Source organism: Ceratotherium simum, chromosome 30, assembly GCF_057802395.1.
Source record: "Ceratotherium simum simum isolate JZ-2026a chromosome 30, ASM5780239v1, whole genome shotgun sequence".
Classification (NCBI taxonomy): Eukaryota; Metazoa; Chordata; class Mammalia; order Perissodactyla; family Rhinocerotidae; genus Ceratotherium; species Ceratotherium simum.
In genome coordinates, this window is record NC_141929.1 from 15140458 (window position 1) to 15164332 (window position 23875).

At 50.0% G+C, this 23875-nt stretch overlaps 1 protein-coding gene across 1 annotated transcript in view; it reads left to right on the forward strand.

Moving 5' to 3' along the window:
• The first annotated feature begins 6510 nt into the window (after positions 1–6510).
• CALB2 (calbindin 2) overlaps positions 6511–23875 on the forward strand; it is a 29630-nt gene continuing 12265 nt past the window's right edge. Inside the window, exons 1-3 of the mRNA XM_004431812.3 lie at positions 6511–6645; positions 18892–18968; positions 21869–21958. Coding sequence (XP_004431869.1) covers positions 6552–6645; positions 18892–18968; positions 21869–21958 — 261 coding nt within the window. The 5' untranslated portion in view covers positions 6511–6551. The remainder of the gene's footprint in view (positions 6646–18891; positions 18969–21868; positions 21959–23875) is intronic.

Sequence of the window (23875 nt, forward strand, 5' to 3'; positions counted from 1 at the left end):
CCTTCCTTTAGTGATCCTGTCTCACCTTCTGGCGAGAGGATTATCAGCTCCCAGCTCAGCTCAGAGAAGATGAAGGGTCCCTTCTAGATTCATAAAGCAAATTGATTGATCTAGAATCCAGTTATCTGAGATCTCACTGAATGACAAATGGAATAAAAGCAGCCAATATCAACCTACTCCATGCCAGACACTGCGCTGAGTAATTCACATACATATTTCACTGAATCGTTACAACAGTCCCCCTACATGGGTTCTATTACTGTCCCTATTTCATAGAAGAAACAGGCTTAGAGAGGTTCAAGAGAGCCTAGAATTCAATCTACTAGATCCAGGGTCAGCAAACTATGTCCCACAGGCCCAATCTGGCCCATTGCATGTTTTTGTAAATAAAGTTTTATTGAAACAGAGCCATGTTCATTTGTTTACGTACTGTCTGTGGCTGCCTTCGCACGACAACAGCAGAGCTGAGTAACTGAGAGAGAGACTGTGGCCCGCAGAGCCAAAAAAATGTACTATATGGCCTTTTACAATAAAAATTTGTCAACCTCTGTTCTACATTCAGGCTTATTGGTCAGAGTATTTTTTACCCAGGTTTACAGCAAACGTGTCCCACTGACTGAATTTTCCACGTTGAGCACCCAATACTCGTGTTAATTAGTGCCACCCTGCCCACAACTCTCTCCAAGGGAAACAGCCCCTCTCTGCACCGCCCAGCACTCCCCTCGCCCCCTGCCCCCAGCCACAGCTGCCTGGATAAGGGGTGGGTGCCACACACAGCTGGACAGCAACCTATGACATGAATGGCCTGACATAAAAAGACGAACTAGACCGATCAGATTCTTCTCTCAGGAATTTGGAATAGGGAAGCAGAGAGGCCAAGGCCATCCTGGGGAAATGGAAGCTATGACTCTTGAGGGCAAGTTGATGCCAGGTGGCTATGATAGGTGAGGAAAAGCAAGGTCATGAGGACGCTTGCTGGGGAGAGAAAAAAGGGAAGCAGCTGTGCAGATGGAGACAGAATCTGTGAAAGAGAGACCCTGCTGCCCTAAGAAAAAAAGAGAGAAGCCTTGGTTCCTAAAGGTTTCCCAAGTCCAGCTTCCATGAAAGCAATTGCCTTCTTGGATTATCAGTTAGGCCTTTTTGGTTGCAAATGAAAGAAAATCCAACATAAATGGACTTAAACACTAACAGGTATATATCAACTCATATAACTGAAAGGTTCAAAGATACTTCAGGCTCAGCTTGATCCAGAAGTTCAAAAGCTGTCACATGTGGCCCAATTTTTTACAGTCTCTCTGCCCTGCCTTTTGCAATATGGGCTTCATCCTCAGTCTCCACTCTGTGCCCTTCTTCATCTCAGCTCACTCTAGACTCTTCACTCATGGTGTCAAGACGGCTGCAGCAATTCCAGACCTCACAGCTTTATACCAGACTGTCTGCAAGTAGAGAGGGAGTCCCTTCCAGTGGCAGGGACTTCTGCCTTCTCTCAAACGATCTCTGATTGCCTCTCCGTGAACCAATCACTTCAGCCAGGGGGATGGGCTGTATTGATTGGATTAGACTCATCAATTGCCTTCAGTTTTCTCATCTACAGTAACAACATTTGAGTGCTTACTATGTCCCAAGCACTACATCACCCTTTACGTGCATTACCATTCTTAATTCTCCCAAAAGCCACACAAGTAAGTTCCTAGAATTATCCTCATTTTACCAATGTGGAAATGAAAGCTCAGAGAGGGTGGACACCTTGCCCAGAGTCACACAGCCATCATGTGGCAGAGCTGCTGGTTAGAGGCAGAACTAAGAGCTGAAAGGGGCCTATAGGATTCTGGAGCCTGAGCTCTCAGCCCCCGTGTCCCTAGCTGTTGGGGGAGGGTATCACTCGAGGGCCCCCAGCTACTGTTAGTCCATCTCCTGTTGCTATCCTGGTGACCCAAATCCTTTGCTCAGAGGCAAATGTTTTGTCCACAGATTCTCAGGTTTCAGACCAAGTTTACTCAGAAGTCCTGCTCCCACCTCTGTGTTCCTCTGGACTCTATTCTCCCTCTACCTGATCTGTTTCCATGGAAACGGCTGGGCTCTTGCATCCCTTTCATCCTCCTTTCTGGGAAGCAAGGCCAGCTCACCGGCACCCTGGTACCAGGCCTGACCATTATTATAAAGACCAAAGAAGCAACATCTGGAAGAAATATTTCCAGGCAGAGGGAGGAACCGGGTCGGGCTTCTGATTCTTTTCTTTGATGTTCTCCTAAATAACACCAGGGGCTCTGAGAGATCTACCAATTACCTCGGCCCATTGGATGCTGGCTGGGAAGCTGTCTTGTCGTCTGTTCTCCTGCGTCTCACCATCTCACAGTCAGCAGGCCTCTCTCCCTTCGGGGGGGAGGGTGCAATTCTGGGGTCTGAGGCAGAGGAGAGGACATGTCAGGCAAGTCTTCTTGCCGACGCTCTGTATTGGGTCGCAGCATTCAGGATGCAGCCGGTGGGCTGGGGTGGAAAAGGAAGGATGGCACGCAGTCTGCCCTTTCTGGAGGAGGGAGGAAGCGGCCACCAGCTGAACTCATGGCCTTCCTGGAAACAGTGGACATGGCATCACTCCTTGCCATTGGGAGGTGCCCTGTGGCTCCGGTGGCCAGGACATGGGAAGAACTTGGTACATGTTGCCCAGGAGCTTGGCACCTGGTCCACAAGGACTCCATATACCCCGGAAACTGGAAACTGGAGGAGCCAGAGCGTTCTTGATATCCCACTCCAGCCAGGTCAGCCAGGTCTGAGCTTTGGTTTCTTTATCTTTAAAATGGGCCCAATTCTTGCGCTGCACACCTGGTGGGCTAGTTGTGAGGACCTAACCAAGCAGGATACATTAAAGCCCTCTTTAAAGGCATCTAAAGGTGTCCTCGTGGCCATCATCATCACCATCATCACCATTGGTGTAAAATGTGAGAGGGGGTCCCGGAGGAGTAGCAAAACCTGGGACATCTCAAAATAATTACAAGAGTCTCAATTCACTGAGATATAAACATGCAAGAGTTTCGTCTTTGTCATCACTGCTTTCAGATATGCTCACTGAATCTCTCTTCCCACCCCTTAGTGATTTCTTGATCTGAGTCCATGTGTTCTTCTCGCATTCAGGTATTTAAACTTGATCCGGTCCAGCTGAAAATTCTAATCTCTTCTCAGACTCAAAGCTCTCCCCCTCCCCATCGCACCCTGCAGGAGGGCCTCGGCTCCAGGGCTAAGCCTGGAGGAGGGCGTGGGCCGGCTAGGAGACATCTCCTCCCTGGGTGGGGCGGGGCGGGGCAGAGAAAGGGGAGGAGCCCGTCTTACCTCTCTGGTCCCTGAGGGTTGTAGGAGCTACTGCAGGGCCTGTCGGGGAGTGTGTGGACCCTGCACGGTGGGATGATGGTTTTCTGGGAGCAGTTTTCAGCTCCACCCCCGCTTCCTTCAACACCAAGGATCAACCAGCAGGCATCTGGCTTCTGCTGCTTCTTTAAACTCCATGCACCTTTGCCAGGAGCCACAGCAACCTCTAAGGGCTGCAGAGAATGGGATGGAGTTTGATTGCACCCATCTTCCTTGCAGGCACAGGACAGTACAGCCTCGGCCTTCAGACCACTGGAAGTCAGGAACAGCATCAGTTCTGTCTCCACAGGGAGCCTAGACTCTGGAATTCTGCCCTGGGACCAGGTGGGCTTGCCAGTGTCCCCTGGCATCTGGCAGGCATCCCCCATGACCTGGAGAGGTCTTCTGGAGGTCCCACGGCTTCAGAGGAGCCACAAATGCTGTACTCCCTGAAGACTAAGGCTCCTTCCTCTCCCCCCCAATATAGGCTTCTCCTTGTACACCCTATGGCCTTCGCTGGAAGTGGGGGGCTGACTTAGTGAGGCCAGCAGATGAGAGGTGCCTGGCTTGTCTGGGGTAGTTTTACAAGTGAGGTACTTAGCCCCTTTTGTGTTATTTCAGAGCAAGAAAAATTCCTCCTAACATCCTATGTTAATAAGAATAACGACCTTTTAATTAAGCACGTACCACTGCCAGGACTCTTGCTAGCTAACTCCTTGCCCACATTATTTTTGGTCCTTACACTGACTTTGTGCCACCAGTATGATTACCTCTACTTTTACTAAAGTTCAAAGGGGTTAAATAGCTTGCCCAAGACCTCACAAGCAGTAAGTGGGTTTGGAACACACATCTGCCTGACCCCAGAGCAGGGTTTGTAACTCCTAAATGTAACTGCTTCTGCAGGATTTGGCTTGGGGACAAAGGACAAAGGGACTTGCTTGGGCTCTGCGGCCCTCCCTTGGCCTGAGTCTGGGAGACTCAGGGATGCGCCTCCCAGAAAGAGACTCCAACCATGTGTCTAAAATGAACGAGGCAGGGCTGTCCCAGTGCGGAGTCTGGAGGTCCCTGTGGCCACTCTGCAGTGAAGCCCACATCATCCCCCATCTCAGCAGCTCTGGAAAGTAGGAAGCAGGAGCTCCACTCTCTCTTCCTCACTAGAAAAACCAAAGCAGCAGGAGGGTACTGGTTTGGTCTTTAGTGAGCCAGGATGAGCTCTCTGGCCACACAGGTCTGGGCAAGAGGATGGGGCAGGAGGTGGGTCAGAAGAGCCAGAATGACACTGTCCCAGGTGGACGGGGCTGAGCCTGGCCCTGAGGGGCTGTGCAGCACAGTGGTTAAGAGCTTGTATTTAACCTTTCCCCTTGGCCTCACTCTTGGTTAATGCCTCCAGGGGCCATTCACTACCCCAGGAGAGGGATGCTGGCCAAGGAATTTCTTGCCAAGCCAACCACCACTGGTCTCTGGTTCCAATGACGGGCAGAGGGAGCACCAACTCATTTAATCCTCTGAGCAATTCTAAGAAGTAAATACCCACATTCCCATTTTGCAGAAGAGAAAAATTGAGACACAGACAGGCTATGTGACTTGCCCAAGGTCACATTGCTTATTCTGGGATTCAAACCCAAGCAGCCTGATTCTAGAGTGCCTGCTCTTAACCACTGAACCACCCTGCCACCCTAGAGGCAGGGCAAGAGAGACTCAGCAGCTTTGGTGAATTTCTCAGCCCAGGACTCTTCCCTGGTAGCAGGGGGGAAGGGGATGCATGCAGGCCTCAAAAGCTGGCTTTTTATGACTCCTCCTCTCCTAGTCTCTTCCTGCCGGAAACTCTAAACACATTTGCTCTGGGCAAAAAACAAGTGGTTTTGGAACCTTCGCTCTGTATTGCCCCTTCCAGGCTCACGCTGGACTCACCCCTCCCCCTCTCCGTCCTCTCCTGGCATTCCTCTCTCCCCTAGCGACCTCCTTTTGATTCTCACTTACCTCCTTCCCTTTTCTCTCTCCCTTTGGAAGGCAGTTCAGCTAACACTCATTAGCACATGTTAATGAGCATCAATTCATTTCTTAGTCACTCAGCGGGAGAGGAGAGAAAGTGGGGAGGAAGCTGCCACTCTGGGGGTAACGGTGCACAAGGCAGGACAGGCCCCCAGGGCTCAGGCCCCCAGGGCGAACCAGGAGGGCGCCCTGTTCCCAGCCTGGGGAGTCCTGTCTGCTGTCCTAGGGACTTTACTCTCTATAGCTGCTCCTATTTTCTCTGAGACCGGAGCAGAACATTCCTAGTCAGCGTTGGACCTTCTCTAGCGGCTGGCCTAGGCACATTCTCAGGACGTCCCTAGGTGGGCGTGGTTAAGACCCGGTAGGTGAGGGTCTAGTTCTGCTACTCTCTGAACAAGTGTCTGAAAACCCCCAGAGCCCGTCCAGGGTGAGGCAGGTACCAGGGCTGGAGGTAGGTACCCACGGGAGGGCAATACCCAAGACCCAAGAGGACAGTGGAAGCCTCTCCTCCACTCCCATCTGGATCTCCCTGGGTGTCGCTGATTCCAGCTGCCCTCCAGTAAAGCCTTGAGGATGCTTGGCTTCTCCCCAAGACTGGGCCCCTTTAAGGGGCCATGAGAGCATGGGAAAAGAGCTGGGTTCGAATTCCAGCTCAGCCCCTTATTTGCTGCGCAAGTCATGCAGTCATTTGAAGTCGCAAGTCCCTTCATCGGAAAAGTGTTCCCTGTTCTTCCTGCGGTGGAAGGATCAGACGAGAGGAGGCGTGAGAGAGATCTAGTGAATTCCAAAGTCCAGGGGCTAACTACTTGTCAAACATATTATTATTGCGATTAGCGGTGTTGCTGTTACTACTGTTATTAGTGCTACTGCTAGCAATAATACGTGGTGGCAGTACTCAGGCCGGTCAGAAAGAGGCAAGGGCAGCCTCTCTCCCCTTCGTCCCGAAGAGCCCCTGGTTCCCTGGCCCGGCGCGCCGTGGTCTCAGCACAGACGGGCGCGCCCCCCGCGAACCCTGGCGGAGCCCCCGGGCGGCCGCCGCCCCGCCGCGACCCGGGCCGATTCCCTGAGCGCGCGCGCCCCCTGCTGGCGCACGGGCGCGGGTGCAGCCCCCGGACTGTATATAAGGGCAGCGTGGCTCACAGGACCCAGCCGAGCGCGGGAGCGGAGCGGCGAGCGGGGACAGCGCTGTGCTGCCTGAGGTCTCCGAACCGCTCGCCATGGCTGGCCCGCAGCAGCACCCCCCTTACCTGCACCTGGCGGAGCTGACGGCGTCCCAGTTCCTGGAAATCTGGAAGCACTTTGACGCAGACGGTTAGTAAATCTCCCAACTTCTGTGCCCGTTCGCCCCCAGGGGACCTGCGGCGGAGGGGAAGGGGCATTGCTGATGCGGGTAGGCGTACGTTTGCCCCAGGGGATGTGTTGGCCCCAGAGCCTGCTGAGGTCGGGGTCTCGAGTTTGGGAGACATCCTGCTGCGCTGGTGACAACTGTCAGTAACTTTTCTTCCCTGACATCGACAGCAGAGAGCCCACCGGCTTTTGCAGCCTCATTCTGGGCAAGTTGGAGCTTCCCCAGAGAGGAGGCCTGGGCCGGCAAGGCTCCCCATGATTCCCCCTGCCATCTTACCTACCCCGCCTTTCTCCTTCAAGGTAATCTCCTGCCTTCAGCTGCTACAGCTACAGGTCTCAAAAACCCACTCCTTTCTTTCCTCAAGTTCCCCTTTTGTTGAATACCAGGTTAGCCCCCCGTCGCTGTCCTGGGGGTTGGGGCAAACTGGGGGATCTTGCCGGGAAACCTTTGGCCTCCCTAGACTGATTGGCCCCGGGGCAGGAGTGGAGAGTGGCATCAGGGCCCTGAACTCCTCTTGGGCTTCCTTTGCCCATTTTCCATCCCCGGTGGGCATGTGGGTCCCACCCACAGCAGCAGCAGGTATGGTGGGGACAAAATTGGGGTACCAGCCTGACAGACTCCCTCATGCTGGTAACCCTAGGTGCTTTGGGTGACTCCATCTCGGGGTGGGAGGAGGCACAATCTTCAATGCCTCAGTGACCAACCCTCTGCTCTGTGTGGTCTTGACATTCACTCAACCAAAAATTGAGCACTGGACTGAATGACCATTGGAGGTGGCTCTCAGCACTGGGATTCCAAGAGTCTATGACCGTCTGACTCAGGCATAAAGGGAGGGCCTCCTTTCGAGGCTTCTGATGGTGCTGGAGACTTTATCTCCACCACTCCAGAACAAATTAAGTGATCTGCTTTCCCTCTCAGGGGTCCTGGCCAGGGTGGGCATCGAAAATGTTCTGGCTTCTCAAACCGGCGGCAGGGTGGTGGCTCAGGGTGTTTATCCGGGGATTGAGAGTGGGGGATGGGAAGATGGGAACCAGAGGGAGGATCAGGTGGTGGCTCACTCTGTTCTGCCTTTCTCCCTTCCTCACCTCGGCAGGGTGGGCATGAAGGTGGCCAAATAGAGCGCTGAGAGAGGCAGGGGTTAATGTCTGGGGACGCTAATGAGTGAAGTTTTGTTCCCTTTGAGCCAACTCAGAAAGCTGGGGGAGTGCAGAGGACTGGGCGTGTGATACCTGAATTAGGACCGTGATCAGCCTATGAATTAATGAAGGACGTGGGTAGATTGTTGAATCTGTAAAATGGGGCTAAGGAGGGGTTATGTTTCCAATCCCCATCTCGTGCCATAAAACTCCCTTGGTGAAAAGGGCTGTAAGAAGACTGCAGCTCTCAGTATTCCAGAAGACATTCATATTCCCTAAGGATGCTCCTGCCAGTTTATCTGCACCAGAGACTTGCATGATTCAAGGAAAGTTACCAAGTGGCCAAGGTTATACCACCGGCCTCCTGCCAGATGAGTCAGCTGTAAACAGAGGACTCAGTTCTACTCTCCCCTGTTCTCGTGGGGACAACCAATAGTGCTCTTGATAATCGTGCAAATCCTTACATTTATCTGAAACTTTGTACTTTTCAAAACACAATCACATCTTGAATCCTGCACCGTGAGGCTGCTGGGCAGATCAGGACTCTCCTTGGGCAGATGAGGCAACAGACACAAGGAGTGACTTCTCTGAGGTCATGTAACAAGGTGGTGGGGGCGCTGGTTACTAGCGAGCACCTGTTCCCCCTCTCTGGTTTCTGGACACCTTCTTTCTCTCCTGCTCACCCACAGAAGAGCCCCCAACCCGGCCTCAGAGGTGATGGGTAGTCCCTTTAATCCCAGAAAGGAGTCCTTGGCTTGGCTGGAGCAGAGCTAAGCTAGAACTAGACCTAAGAGTCTTTCAAGACCCCCAGAGCCATTGTACCTCTGGCTCCTTCCTGCTCCGATGTGAAAGAGGAGCTGAATGCTTGCTTCTTGCTTCTTTGTCCACCAGGCATCCCATTGCCCTCTCTGTTCACCTCCTCAGGGAAGTCCCAAGGAGGGACCATGGACCTAACAGAGAAAGAAGGCAAGAAGATTAAAATGCCGGAGATGGCACAGAGATGATTTAGGAAAATGAGGATACAGCCAAACTGGAATTCCACGAAGGGACCCAGAATTAGGCTTTGGGCTGCCTTGCTGTGTACCTTCCCTACCCTTCCCCTCCTGAACACCCAAAGGCTCCCGGGAGCTCATCACCTCTGCCCTGAGTCACTCCCTGCCCTCTCTGGGTCTCCTTCTTACTAACTTGGGCCTCTGCTTCACCTTGGGCTTCTTCCCAACTCTAAGAGTCCCCCTGCCGCTCACAGACTTAAAGAGCCCTAGGAGGACTCTCCTTTGCAGCTCACCGGGTCCCTGGAGTGAGCTGGCTGGAGCCCAGTTAGTCATAGCCAGCAGGGAGAGGGAGCCACCGCCCCACCCCTCCTGGACTCCCGTAGTAAACAGAGACCAGGACACCGTAGGAGAAGCTGGATTCCAGGGAGAGTGGGGATGGGGTCAGGGGCTCTGACCCTAACTCAGCCCGTTTCTAACTGGAGGAAGAGTCATCATCTTGGTGACTGTGTCCCAAGAGTTAGATTATTTTCAAAATTATCATTATCCTTGCATTGGAGAAAGGAAGAAGCAGGTGTTTGGAGAGGGGGAAATCGGGCCTCAGAGAGGCAAAGATCACAAGATCACACAGCAAAATGGGAAGGTGAGGGACCCAGGAATCCTATCTCCTAGTCCCCAATACCACCCCTGACTCTTCCTCAGTGGTGGGCCAAGGGTCATGCATGTGGAAGGGTTCCAGTGTCGTCTCTCAAAGGCAGAGGAAGGGAAGGCGCCAGCCAAGCCCACCCTATGAGCCGATTGGGGGCTGGGGCTCTTCCACATGGCCGCTCCGTGCTCTGAGTGAGCCTTCCATGTCTGAGTCCACTGTTCTCTTGTTTCCTGGTCACTTCTTTGTCAGGAGCCTCCTCACTCTGCAAGATCCAGGCGGCTGAGGGATGCCCAGCTCAGAGCTCACACTGGCCTCTCTGTGTGGTTCTGACCACATGGGCTACCAGCTCCTCTTCTGCTGACAACCAGAAGGTCCGTGAGGACCAAGCTGTGGCTCAGAAGGCCTTAGCCTTTGCTAGCCATTTGGAAGCAACTGAAAGTGTAGGGATAAGATGGGTTCTCTCCTAGAAGCCAGCGGATGGTCGACGGACCAGGCACGAATTCCACTCACTGCAAGAATTTATCCTACGTGGGTGTACTCGTACACATGCAAAAAGTTATATGAACAAGGGGGTCTATTTCTTAGTTCTTTGGAATGCTAAAAATTGGGGGAAAAAATGTGCTTTGCTAGGGAACACAAAAATAAATTGCTAATCTCTACAGTGGAATATTACTCAACCAGTGAGAATGAGCTTTTCCCACTGACATGGGAAAACGTAAAAAATGTATTATTAAGGTTAAAAAAAATTGTACAGAACACTATCATAGTATGAGCCCATTTTTGTTATTAATGAAGCATGTATGCTGGCAGATGTTTGAAAGAATATAACATAATCATAGTGGTTCTCTCTGTAGAGGGGATGAAGTAAAATTCAAAGGCATTTTCTTTTACTTTCTAAGTTAATTTCTACAGTGTTTGAAAATTTTACAAGAGCATGTGGGTTTCTTATGTAATCAGCAAAACAATGAAGATATAAAAAGAAAATAATTTTATGGATAACTCTCCCTCCTCCCAAAAGATATATATGTATATATATGTATATATACCTATCTCCAGGTGTGGGAATCTGCCTAGACTCTTCTGGGCTTTTGTCTGCCTCCAGATGGTCCTGGTGACGCAGGGAGATCTCAAAGGCTCTCACAGGGACTGAGCCTTGTTCCCTATCTGTGTGGGCCCTGAGGACTTTGCAAATGAGTGACAGGACCACAAAGAGCTGAGGGAGGCCCTGCCCTGTCTTCCCTCCTCTGTCCTCCTACACCTGATGGTAGTAACAGTAGCATCCTCCAAACCCACCCACCACGGAGGACACGGAGCCCAGGCCGGCTCTCCCAGAGCCCTGGTCATGTCCCTGGTGGGAGAAGAAGAGGAAAGCTAAGCGACAGCGCCCCTCGGAGGCGGAGAGAGGCCTGGGGAGCTTGCCCCCAGACACTAAATGAAGGCTCTGGGAATACTACAAGGAAGACATGCCCAAACAGGGCAACAAAATATCTGGTATATATTAAGTATTTACACAAATACTGCGACATTTACAATGCAATATAACCATGCTATTCGTAAGATAATTATGGGGTTTATAAAAATGATTCCTTCTTGGCATGTTAAAGGCAGAGGGTCTGGCGCAGGGAGTCAAGGTCAAAGTTGTCTGAGGGGGCTTTCTCTGAACCCTGGCGGTGTATCTCTGTGGGGTCTGTCTCATTTGGGCATGATGTCAGGATTTGGGGTTCTTTGGGAGCAGCCTCCTGCCCCATCTGGGGTAGGCCCCAGGACTAAGTTCCTCCACCCCGCCTCCGCTGTCACCCCCAAAATCCCCGCTTGTTTCACTGCCAGCGCCCTTCGGTGTGGAGTGTCTGTAGGGTGCCAGCCCTGCGCTGGGTGCCCTCTGTGCGGACCTCATGCCCCAGCACCCCGCCTCCTGGAGGGAGATTGCACCAGCCAGTGGAAGCAGCTGTGTCTGAGAAGAGCTGAGTCCTCCAGGGAGGCAGCCGTGGGGACGTTTTCACAAACAAGACCTCACCCTGCCTCGCCAGGGCAGCCTCCAGCCCAGCGATCGTGCGTCGCTGCCCTGCTGGCCGTGTTTATCCCCTCCAGACTTTAGTGGTTTCGCTAGCTGAGCCCCTCGGGGAAGTTTCCAGGGCTAAGGAGACCCCTCAGGGGAATCCCTTGCAATACCCGGGGAGCCAGAATTAATAGAGCAGGCGTGAGGCTCTTCGAGTGCAGAGCCTCTCCAGTGCCGGCCCTGGCGGCCCTCCTGGCCAACTGCATCATACGCCCTCCTTTGCCCAGCCGGTCCCATCTGGGGCCTCTGGCTGCAGCCCTCTCCCCCTCCTGTTTGGCTCTCTGCTCTCTCCCTTCCTCTCTCTCCCAATCTGCCCCATCCTTCTGGCCTCCCCCACGCCTGGGAATCGGCCCAGCATTGGGCTGCCAGCTGTCCACAGGTTCAGGGGACCCAGCCCAGCTCCAGAGCCACTGTTCCAGAAGCAGCACAACCCAGAAACACAGATTAAAAGTCGTGAATGCACATTCATCCAGTAGCTGTTCGCACTGGGTTTTTCCTCCCCAGGAGCCACTAGGTGAAGCGTGTGCGTGTGTGTGTGTGTGTGTGTGTATGACTGGCAAAGAGAGAAACCAAGGCAAATGCAGATATGGACAGAGGTCATCCCTGGGGTGAATAACAGGAAACAGGCTAGTCCAGGACTTCTGTTACCTGTGTGACTATATCTCCTTCCCCCTCAAACGCCTCCTCTCTAACATGGGGTGGAGAACGCCCGTCTGCTTACCTGGCAGAGTCCTGAAGACCAGATGGGGTGGGGAGTGGAAAGCTCTTTGTAAATGGTGTGCACCAGGCAAAGTAATATTAATATTGGGGCAGAGCCTGAGGAAACCAATTTCCTGCCTTAAAGGGTAGCATTTGACTGTCCCAGAGGGTGTTCAGCCTAGAGGGTAGAGGGCTATCTGCCTTTCCGTAGATTGGAACTCTGGACAGACAGCCAAGTGGCCAGGCCTCACGAACGCTCTCTTGTGCACCTTACCAAGGAATTCTGAACCTGCCTAACTCCCCTCCTGGAGTCTCTCTAAATTCTGCCTCAGAGAGTGACACAGATGAGTGAGCACCACAGATTAGTGAGGACCACACGGACACAGCATCTAGGCTAGTTGTTCTCAAACTGGAGTGTGCAGGAGGGCTTGTTAAGACACAGATTTCTGTACCAGAGGGGAAGGGGATGGGGGGAGGGCAAAAGGGATAAAGGGGCACATATGTATGGTGACAGATAAAAACTAGACTATTGGTAGTGAACACAATGCAGTCTATACAGAAACTGATATACGATAATTTACACCTGAAATTTACACAATGTTCTAAGTCAATATGACCTCAATAAAATAATTTAAAAACAAACAAACACAGCTTTCTGGGCCTCACTCCCCAAGATTCTGATGCAACAGGGCTGGTGTGGGGCCGGAAAATTTGCATTTCCAGCAACCTCCCAGGTGCTGCAGCTGCTGGTTGAGACCACACTTTGAGTAGCACTTGTCTAGGCTCCTCCTGTCCCTAGAGGTGTGGTCACTTGTCACTAGAGACCCAGTCTACCAACTCGGGGCTCACGCCGGCCCCCCACCTCAGCCTCGAATGTAAAGCCAGTGGCGTGGTCTTTCTAAGGAGAAGACGCTAACCTTGCTGGCTTCAAAGATAAGTGTCTTTGAGCCATTTCTGGCTTTTCTTTTTAATCAACCCTTTTTTTAAAACTAATAGACTTTTTCAGAAGAGTTTTAGGTTTACAGAGAATTGAGCAGAAGAGTGTTCCCAAATACCCTCTCTCCTTCACTCATTTTCCCCGTATTAACATCTTGTGTGAGTATGGTACATTTGTTACAATTGATGAACCAATGTTGATACATTCTTATTCCCTCAAGTTTGTAACTGACATTGGGGTTCATTCTGTGTGTTGCACGTTTCCATGGTTTTAACAAATGCGTAATATCATGTATCCACCATTACAGCATCAGGCAAAATAGTTTCCCCACCCTAAAAATATCCTGTGCTCCTCTCTCTCCCAACCCCAACCCCTGGCAACCACTAACAGAAAATAGGAAATAGATGAAGGTTTATAATCCATAGGATTGGGTGTTAATTGTAAACTTTCTAAATCCTTCACTCTGTCATTCCGTTCTTCACTCCTTTGGATCTGAGCCCCTAAGAGTTTGTCCCTTAAAGAACATTCTAAAGTAGTGGTTCTCAAATGTTTATGTTCCTACGTTGTTAAAATGCAGATTCTGGTTCAGCAGGTCTGGGGTGGGGCCTAGGGTTCTGCATTTCTAACAAGCTCCCAAGTAATTCCAATGCTGCTGTTCCACAAATCACACTTTGAACAGCAAGCCCACATTCTCCAGATCTACTAAATTAGAATCTCTATTTAATAGGATGCCCAGGTAATTCTTGCACACCTTAAAATTTGAGACATGCTGCTCTAAAGCAAGTCTGTGACTGTACATTAGAATCACCTGGAGAGCTTTGACACCATGCCCACAAGAAGTCCCCACCCCATCAATTAAATCAAAAACTCTGAGGGTGAGGCCCAGGCAGTGGTGGTGTTGTAAAAGCTTCCCATGTGATTCTAATACACAGCCTGGGCTGAGAACTGGTCCTCTGAAAACAGCAGTCCTGCTGGAACTCTGGGCTGAAGGGTTTTCACCCATGGATTGCTTTGGAAGACCTTCAGAGCACAGAGTATAAAAATGATATTCCCATTTATGTGAGATTTTACATTTTCCAGAATGCTTTCCCAACGTTACCTTGTATGGCTCTCACACTGGCTCTATAAAGTAAAAAGGGCATAAATAGTTATAAGCATAAATATTTACACCCATTTTAGAGATAAAGAAATTGAGGCTCGGGGAGATTGACTTGTTCAGTGTCGAATGGACAGTCACAGAGCGGGTGGTAGAATCATACCTCTTACTCAGGTTCCTCTTATCTGTTCAACTCTTAGAAAATCTGTACACACAAATCTCAGTGAGAAGTAAGTAGCCCCTTTACAACTGTGGGGCAGGGCATCCTTTGGTCAAGGCTTTCAAAGTGTCTGTCGTCAGGTTAATTGTAAAGAAGTGTTGTCTCACTGTAAACTTGGGGAAACCGAGGCATGGTGGTGGCGATGAATGGTAACGAGAGAGAGTAAGGAAGGATGCAGGGTTCCTGGCTTCCTCCCTAATGTTCACAGGATGTGGTTTGATAAGGAGGTAAGGAGTGATGGTTGCTATGGTAACCACATCTTCATTGATGTCCATCCACATGAGATTTGCTTGGTGGCCAGTCACCCCACCCCACTGTGAAAGGGTCATGGAAAAACCTCTGTCCATGCTGAAGTCCTCCCTTGAAGGATGGAGGCCAACCTGTCCTCTACCCCAGCCTGGGATACAGGGGCATCCTGGGTGATGGATGGGGAGTTTCTCTGAGGGAAACCAAGTAGCCAAGGCCTTTTCCCCCGAGTGATGGAGGATGTCCCCTCTGGGCCCTGCATCCCCTGCCTGCCTTCCTAATTTTTCTCCTCACCCTCTGCCTTCAGCTGGTTGGTTTCATCCATTCTTGTCTGGCTGCCTCACCCGAGTCAACATTAAATGCTCTTGAGGAAGAGGCCCATAGAAGTCTCCTGTAGTTCCCTGAGCCCAGGCACAAAGCTGAACTGTTGTTCAGTTCAAAAAATAAAGACTCGTTGAACTGAACCACTTTTCTATCCCTTTGTTGGGGGGACAGAGAGGGAGATGGTGGTAGAATTCCTAGCGGGGCAAAAGGGGCTTGCCCAGCCTCTAGGAACCCCCAGTGCCTAGCGCACAGCTGGCACAAAGCAGATGCTCAATAAATGTTGAGCGAATGAATGGAACCTAGATCAGGAATTAGGACATTCCAGTTCTGGTCCTGCCTCGCTGTGTGATCCTGAGCAAGTTTCTTACCTTCTCTGTGCCTCAGTTTCTTCTGTCACAAGGAGAGGATTCTACTGTGCCATATTGTGATTCTGTGTGTCTGAAAGGATTGTGACCACTTGGAAGACAGGAGCCAGCTCTTATACATTGTCCTATCTCCCATGGCAACCCACACAGGGCCTTACACATAGTGAGGCTTCAAATTATCTGCCGAAGCAAAGAAAGAGGGCAAAAGTGCTTTGAAAAATATACAAGTGTTATATTTGTGAGGAAGTATTGATGTTCAGAAGTATCCATGCTTTCCTGCTGGGCAAGGCACTGGCTGATTGTCTGGTTCTTGAGGTTGTTAAACACCTCAAACCTTTCTAGAACAAGGTGAAGTAAAAATAAATACATTTATTCTTTGTAAGTTTCAGAGAAACCCCAAGGAAAAGGTGGGTCCTATAGGTCTGCCCTTTTCTACTTTTCTTCTTTTGGTTCAGATGGCTCGATGGGGCATGGCTCAGTGCTGGCCTTGCCTGCTTTGGCCTCCCTCTGTGCCTCCAAATCTTCCCAGCCTGAAGCAAGCAGCCCAAGGCCAACGTGTTCCCCAGCATGGGCAGCAGGCAGAGACACCAGCCGTAGTGGTAATGACCACTGGCGTTTTTGAGGCTCACTGTGGGCCAGTGCTTTACATGTATTATTATCCCTGCATTTAATCTTCACTGCAGCTGTATGAGGAAGGCACTATCATTATCCGAATTTTAAAGGTGAAGAAACTGAGGTTCAGAGAGGTGACATCCCCGAGTGAATCCGTGAGTGTGATAAAGGCAGGGGAAGAACTAGGTGTTGGTGCCTCCGCAAGAAGGGCCAGTGACTCTGCCGACGCCCTACACGCAGTGAAGGAGCTGGAGAAGAAATGGCAGAGCAGCAGGGGCCCCATGCAAAGCAGGCCCAACAGCGATGGTGGGAGGGGCCCTATTGCCCTATTCAGAGCTGAATGGCAGCTACCCTTTGAAACATATCTTGCTGCACTGTCGGGCTGGCCCCCCAAGTTCATTTCAGCCGCCTCCTGATCCAGTCAGGAAACAGACACACACTCACTCATCATGTGTCGGCCCAGCCCTGGCTCAGGGCACGCCTCTGAGGCTTCTGCTTCATTGAACCCTGATGCATGCTCACGGTATGAGCTCCAAGCCCCCAACTCCAACCCCAGCCTCAGGCTTCTGGAAGCTGCACCTGGGGCCCGTGCTGAGCTCAGCTTTCCTCCTAAGAAATGGGAGAATAGCCAGATACTGCAGGGAGTGACGAGAGAGAGAAAAATTACTCGTTCCTCCAACTAGGAGGCATCATCAGCTAGATGACTACCTTTTGGCCTAGAAAGCTTTTTCCCCACCCTCCCAACTGTGCCCCCCACTCCAGCTGGCCTCAGGCCATACACTCATGAAATTCCAACTCTCCCAAGAAGCTTTGCAGGACATCCTAGAAGAAAGAGGACCACTCTAGCTCAGAGGAAAAAAGGGAACTCAAGTCTCGTTCCCCGCCCCCCGTTACAACCACATCTTTTTCCTGCAGACAAAAATACATAGTTTATCTCGTGTTATTCTCTCCGTACAGTATTTATTGTGGCATCTTCTCCACTAGAGGGCACCTCTAAGGTTATTTATTTGGAATCTAAGTTCTTAGGGGTACCCGGGGGGAGAGGCTGGGAAGTATACACACTGCACACCTGCACCTGCATACTCCCCTACAGAACCCAGCAAGTCCAGGGTAAATACTCATTTTTTATTTTCTTTGTTTAGTTTATAATTCCATTTGTCCTCGAAGCAAGCCACCATCCCCACTTCCTGCTTAGGGTGAAGGTTCTCTATGGGAATCTTCCTCAACTGCTTTAGACCAGATTTGGAACTTGACTTCAGGCCAGTGGTTTCCAAAGCTTACTGGACATCCAAATCACCTGGGGAGCTTTAAAAAAAAATCTCGATGCTTAGTTCACACCCCAAACCAATTACATCAGAATGTCTGGGAGCCAGACATCCATATTTTTTAAAGATCCCAGGATAGTCCAGTTTGCAGCAATGTGGGGAGCATTGCCTTAGGTCTGTCTGATTTCCCACCCACACCCCACAAATGCCTCCTCCCCATCACAGCAGAGACCAGTGACCTTGGCTGTGGACTCAGCTCACCCTGGTCTCTAGGCCAGCTGGGATCAAGAGTTGAGAACCTCAGGACCTCTCACTATTTATGTGATCTTGCAAGTCAAGCATTGACTTTGGGACCTGATCCTGATAAATGCACTTTTCATCCAGATTCATTCTCATCTTAGACGCAGGTTCTTTTAATTGAATTCAAATAATAGCAACATTTACTGTGTACTCATAATGGTTGGGTTTTACATACAAAATCCCCATTTAATTAAAGTAACCCATTTTGCAGATGAGATGGATTAAATAACTTTCCCAAAGTCGTACAGCTGGTGAGTGCAGCAGAAGCACGGTTTGAATCTGTGTCCACTAACCTTGGAGTCCCCCCTTCATAACCGTGTAGTGGGTTACCTCCCTATGCTTGCTTCGTCTCTGTGACCACTCTCTCTGGTGCCCCATCCATGGGATAGAGGCCCCGCCCTTCTCTTTCCGCTCATCCCTTCTGTGTCAGTTTCCTGGAGCTGCCATAACAAAGTACCACAAACTGGATGGCTTAAAACAATAAAAATTTATTCTCTCACACTTCTGGAGGCTAGAAGTATAAGGTGTCAACAGGATTGGTTCCAGGCTCTGAGGGGCAACATGTTCCATGTCTTTCTCCTACCCTCTAGTGGTTGCCAGCAATCCATGGCGCTCCTTAGCTTGGAGATGCATCGCTCCAATCTCCACCTCTGTCTTCACATGGCCTTCTTCCTGTGTGTCTCTCTGTGTCTCCACATGGCCTTCTTATAAGGACACCAGTCATTGGGCTAAGGGCCCACCCTAATCCAGCATGACCTCATCTTAACTAACTACAGCTGTAAGGACCCTATTTCCAAACAAGGTCACATTCTGAGGTTCCAGGTGGACATTTTAGGGGGGCACTCTTCAACTCAGTACCCCCTCCTACCCCAGAGACACAAGTTCTGCCTCTGACCTCATTCACCTAGGTGACCAGGGCCTGCTATCTGCTGACAAACCTCAATCCTAATGACCTGTTGTCCCCTGTCAGATCTCCAGCTCCCGCTGCTCGCCCAGCTGGCTGTGGACAGCTCCCAGCTCCTGCCTACCTCTGCCAGCATGGCCCAGATGCTGGTCCCTCCCCGTGTTCTCTGCTACTGCATGCGTACCCCAAAGACACACAATTAATAATCTTGGATCTTTACAGTTGCAAGTGCCCTGAGGGCAGGACCCGCATCCCTAACAGTCCAAGGCTGGCCCAGACACCGGCTTGTTGACCAGTAAGGAGGAGAAGTTCTCCGTGAAGCCCCCGACTTCCCCACCCCCACCCCCACCCCCAGTCTTACTATTTAGCTCTGAGGTTAATTGCTTTTATTTTTCTTTGCTCTCTTTGCAGGAAATGGGTATATTGAAGGTAAAGAGCTAGAAAACTTTTTCCAAGAGCTGGAGAAGGCAAGGAAAGGCTCTGGCATGGTAAGCCCAGCCCTCTCTCCCATTGTTGTGCTTTTCTGTCATCCCGACGGTGGCTTTGAGCCACCTCATAACCGTCCCAGGTTATGCATCCCATCAGCGGGCCTGACGTCTCTGGTCTTGACACTTAGTTTTCCTTTTATTTGTGAGGATTTTTAAAAATTTGGAATACTCTTAGGGGCCAGCCCTGTGGCGTAGCAGTTAAGTGTGTGTGCTCCACTGCTGGCGGCCCGGATTCAGATCCCGGGTGCGCACCGATGCACCGCTTGTCAGGCCATGCTGTGGCGGCATCCCATATAAAGTAGAGGAAGATGGGCACAGATGGTAGCCCAGGGCCAGTCTTCCTCAGCAAAAAGAGGAGGATTGGCATGGATGTTAGCTCAGAGCTGATCTTCCTCACACACACACAAAAAAATTGGAATACTCCTTCAAAAGAACACCTGACCTCGATATCTTTGGGTGTCTGGGATGGGGTGTTCATGGATAGACACCAGGGGTTGATGAAACCCCCCAAAACTGCAAAGCGTTGTGTCTGTGTATGTGTGTATAACAAGTATTTTTGCCTAGGGAAGAGTCCACAGCCTATCCAAGATGCACAGAGGGCTCGTGACTCAAGATTGGATGCCTAGGGGGTTTCAAGTGCCTTTATTCTAGACCAGAGTCTCTCAGCCTCGGCACTGTTGACATTTGGGGCTGGATATTCTTTGTTGCGGGGGGCTGTCCTGTGCATTGCAGGATGATTAGCAGCATCTCTGGCCTCTACCCATGAGATGCCAGGAACACCCCTCCAAGTTGTAACAATCAAAAATGTCTCCAGACGTTGCCAAATGTCCCCTGTGGGGGATACAGAATCGTCCCCACTAGAGAACCACTGTTCTAGACCAAGGCTGGAATCCTCAGCAAAGACCTAGGGGAAAATGGAGGATTGCTCCAAACCAGTATCTGAACCAGATGGTGCTGGCTGGCCTCGTGCATGGAGGTGTCAGACTGCCCTTCTTAGCCTGCTGGAAGTGACTCCAGATCACGTCCCAGCCCCTTAACAGCAGGGACATTGTTTCCCCTGGTGCCAACCCAGCAGCACTGAAGGCACTAAAGCCTTTTGGGAGAGCATCTGAAATATTGAAATGCTAAGGAGATTGGAGCTAGTCTGTTGGGATTCCATGTCTGGTTCTCGAATATGTGGAGACAGACCCACTCCCTCCTCCAACCTCTTGCAGGTCCTTTGGGGGTCTCTCTACTCTCCCCTGCTGCATGTCTGTTGGTCCATCTACTGCTTGTTAGCCAGTCTTCATGGAGCAGTTCGGGAGATGAGTCACAGACCCACTGGTGAGCTCCTGGTTCAGAGCTCGGCAGAGCGCCCCAGTGAGGAGGAGGGCCAAGCAATGGGCTTAAGCGATGGAGGTGATTCATGGGTTTGTTTATCAACAGTTCCCTTGTCACCTCTCATTACTAGGATAATGAAGCCTGGATCACAGAAAACACAGGCTTCACAACTGATTCTGGGATCATGGGGTAGGTGGAAGAATGTGTTTTTATGAAGGGCTTCAAATCTGAAATCCTTCTCTTAGTCATTCCCTTCCTCAGATGGCATCAGCAGTGATTTTCAAGTCTGTCAACAATAGTATCAACTGATACCCTCCCAGACTGGTCCTCGGAGCAGCTGTTATGTGGTGGAAAGAATATTGGCCTTGGAAGCAAGAGCCATGAGTTCAAATTCTGGCAACACTAACTGATGACCTCAGGAGAAGTCACTTCGTCTCAGCCTCCATTTGTGTGTAAAATGGACAGGCCACTAACCTCATGGAGACTGTTGTAAAAATTGCATAGGATGACCACATTTGTGATAAGCGCCTAGGATCATTCCATGTATATTTGTAAATGTAAAGCAGTAAATATTGATAAACAAATAAATATTGGTAAATTGAAACCAGTTCCAAAGGTAAAAAACAATAGTAGGGATTCAGAAAAGACTCTAAGAGGGCCGGCCCCATGGCTTAGCGGTTAATTGCGCGCGCTCCGCTGCTGGTGGCCCGGGTTCGGATCTCGGGCGCGTACCGACTCACTGCTTCTCCAGCCATGCTGAGGCTGAGTCCCACATACAGCAACTAGGAGGACATGCAGCTATGACATACAACTATCTACTGGGGCTTTGGGGGAAAAATAAATAAATAAATAAAATTATAATTGATAGCTTCTAAAAAAAAAAAAAGAATTAAAAAAAAAAAAACTCTAAGAATTGGTAGAATTCTCCTGGCCCAATCCTAGGAAACATATTACTCACCCCAAATTTCAAGTTTTTTGCCTTTCTAGTCATCACAGTAGTCTAGTGGACTATCTAAATCACCCCTCAGCTATATGAAGACTTTCTCTTCACATTCTTCCTGGCAAAAAATTCAGAGTAAAAAACATTGTGGAATTGCCAGTTAGTCTTTAGAGAAGAAAATGAGCATGTCACCTTGCTATGGTGGATTGCTTAGAACCTATTGGGGGCCACTGGAATAAGATGGGTTTTATTAGAAGCTACCTCAGTAAAATGATGGGCCCTCCGTTCTTGCATCTGAGTGATGGGGATAAGTCCTCGCCCTTCTGATAGAGCTGTGGTTTAATCCATCTCAAAGACAGAGGGACATGTTTAATTACGTGGTACGGAGCATACCCACATGTCCTCTTTCCCTTTGAAAATTATGTGACTGAACCTCAAAGAAGAGACCATTTGGATTTGGAGGGACCCTGAAAAGGAAAAGGATACAGCACTGATTACTCAGAGGATAGGCTCAATCTGGTTCCGTGCCTGCATATTTAGGGTGCAAAATGATTCCCACCACTGCTGCACCAAGAGGGTGAAAAATCTGTGGTTCACATGGGACACAGCAGCAAAATCAGCCCCCTTTGTCTTTCCATAGATGTCGAAGAGTGACAACTTTGGGGAGAAGATGAAGGAGTTCATGCAGAAGTATGACAAGAATGCAGACGGGAAAATCGAGATGGCAGAGGTGAGTCCTATTGGCTCAGAGCTGCATGGTAAGAGCCATCTGTTGCCTGTGCCTCTCCCATGCACAAGTGTCCTTCTGGGGATCTAAATGAGGCGGTGATCTTAAAGTCCCCACCCCACCCCAGACTTAGGCTGACCAAAGAGAACAGATGGGGCTTTTTCTGTCTCACAAGGAAAGAGGAAGCACCAAAGATTGGCCTAAGACAGAGATGAGACCTTAACTGCTCCCAGGGTCCAATGAGTATTGTACACGTGTAATGAGCCCAGAGATAGAAGAGAGGGTGAGGACTGAGGAGCAGGAGAGTTCCTGCCCTACGTAAAGGCATCCAAAGGCAAAATTTAAAACAATTTATATATATATAAACTTATATGTATACTTATATATAATTTATATATATACTTATATTTTTACATATTTATATGTAATTATATATATAAATATATAAAATATTTACATATAAATGTAAATAATTTACATATATAGCATTATAATTTATGTATCTATATACACACATGCATTCATATACACGTAGATATATACATATTGTTAAAAGATAAACTGAGGCATATTAAAAATTTAAAAAGTTTATTTGAGCAAAATCTGTTCAAATGGGGCAGTGCCAAACTGGAAATGGTTAGGAACACTCCACAGACAGGAGCTCAGGGAAAGACTTTTATAGAGAAGTGGCGGGAGCAAAGCAAGGAAATGATTTGATGGCTGTAGCTTAAGTGGTTGCGTTATTTGGGAAAGCCTAGTTGGCTGTTTTGGCTGTTGGTTTAGATTTGGTTTGCTTGCATGAGCCACTAAGGCATTAAGCCCCTCAGTCTATTGGCCTTCTTATTTAATTAACTTAACAATTTATATATACACGCCTACACACACATACACTCATATATACACATACACGTATGCCCATGTGTGCAGGCCTAACCAAACAGCTCTGGCAGTCAGCTTGCAACCCGTGGTCAAGGGGTCAAGAATAATGATGGCGGCCCACAGTGAGGGCATAACCCCCCACCCCTGGGCAGCAGAGACTGAGACAGAGATTCGAGTGGCTGGGATTTGCTGAGGGAGAACTCTCAAGAGAAGGGAAGAGAGGGCCACAGGAAAGGGCAGAGGAAGCAGCTAAGGACGTGGTCTCAGCTGGAGCCTAGTATTGCCTGCTCTCACGGGAAGCCATGGAGTGTGGATTGTGCCACAGAGTTGGTCCCACCTTGAGGCAAGGGGGCGGTCCTTTATACCCTATGTCAGTCAGTCATTGGAGGCAAACCGCCCCCGCCCCCAGGTTGCGTGGGGTGGGGAGGATGGCTGGGGCAGCCCTAATTTGGTGGAGGGCAGTTCTCCTGCAGGGGGCAGCTATGAGCCATTAGCAGTCACCCTTCACAGCAGCTGAGGGATGGCCCACTAGCCTAGTTACTGAGGATCTGGGACAGGTACCAAGAGCATCCATTGTAGATGCCTAAACTGTAATTCTCAGAACATCCTGACTTGAATGGGCTTAAACCAGGGGTTGGCAGACTTTTTCTATAGAGATCCAGATTCTGGTAAATGTTTTAGGGTTTGCAGGCCATACAGTCTCTGTCACAACTCTTCAACTCTGTCTTTGTGCACAAAAGCGGCCACAGATAATATGTAAATGAATGGGTGTGGCCATGTTCCAATACACGTTTATTTATAGAAATAGGCTTTGGGCCAGATCTGACCATAGTTTCCTGACTCCTGGCTTAAGCAATGAGAGGCTCCTAATGAGAATGGCCATGGGCAGGGTTGATTCCAGGTGAAGGAGGCCAGGTGTCCCGTTCTGCTCCTCTGCAGTTCTCTTGGTTCTGTTCTCTGCTCCCCAAACGGCTTCATCCTCAGGCTGGTAGCAAGCTGACTGCAGCGGTTCCAGGCGTCACATCCAGATACAACCAGGCC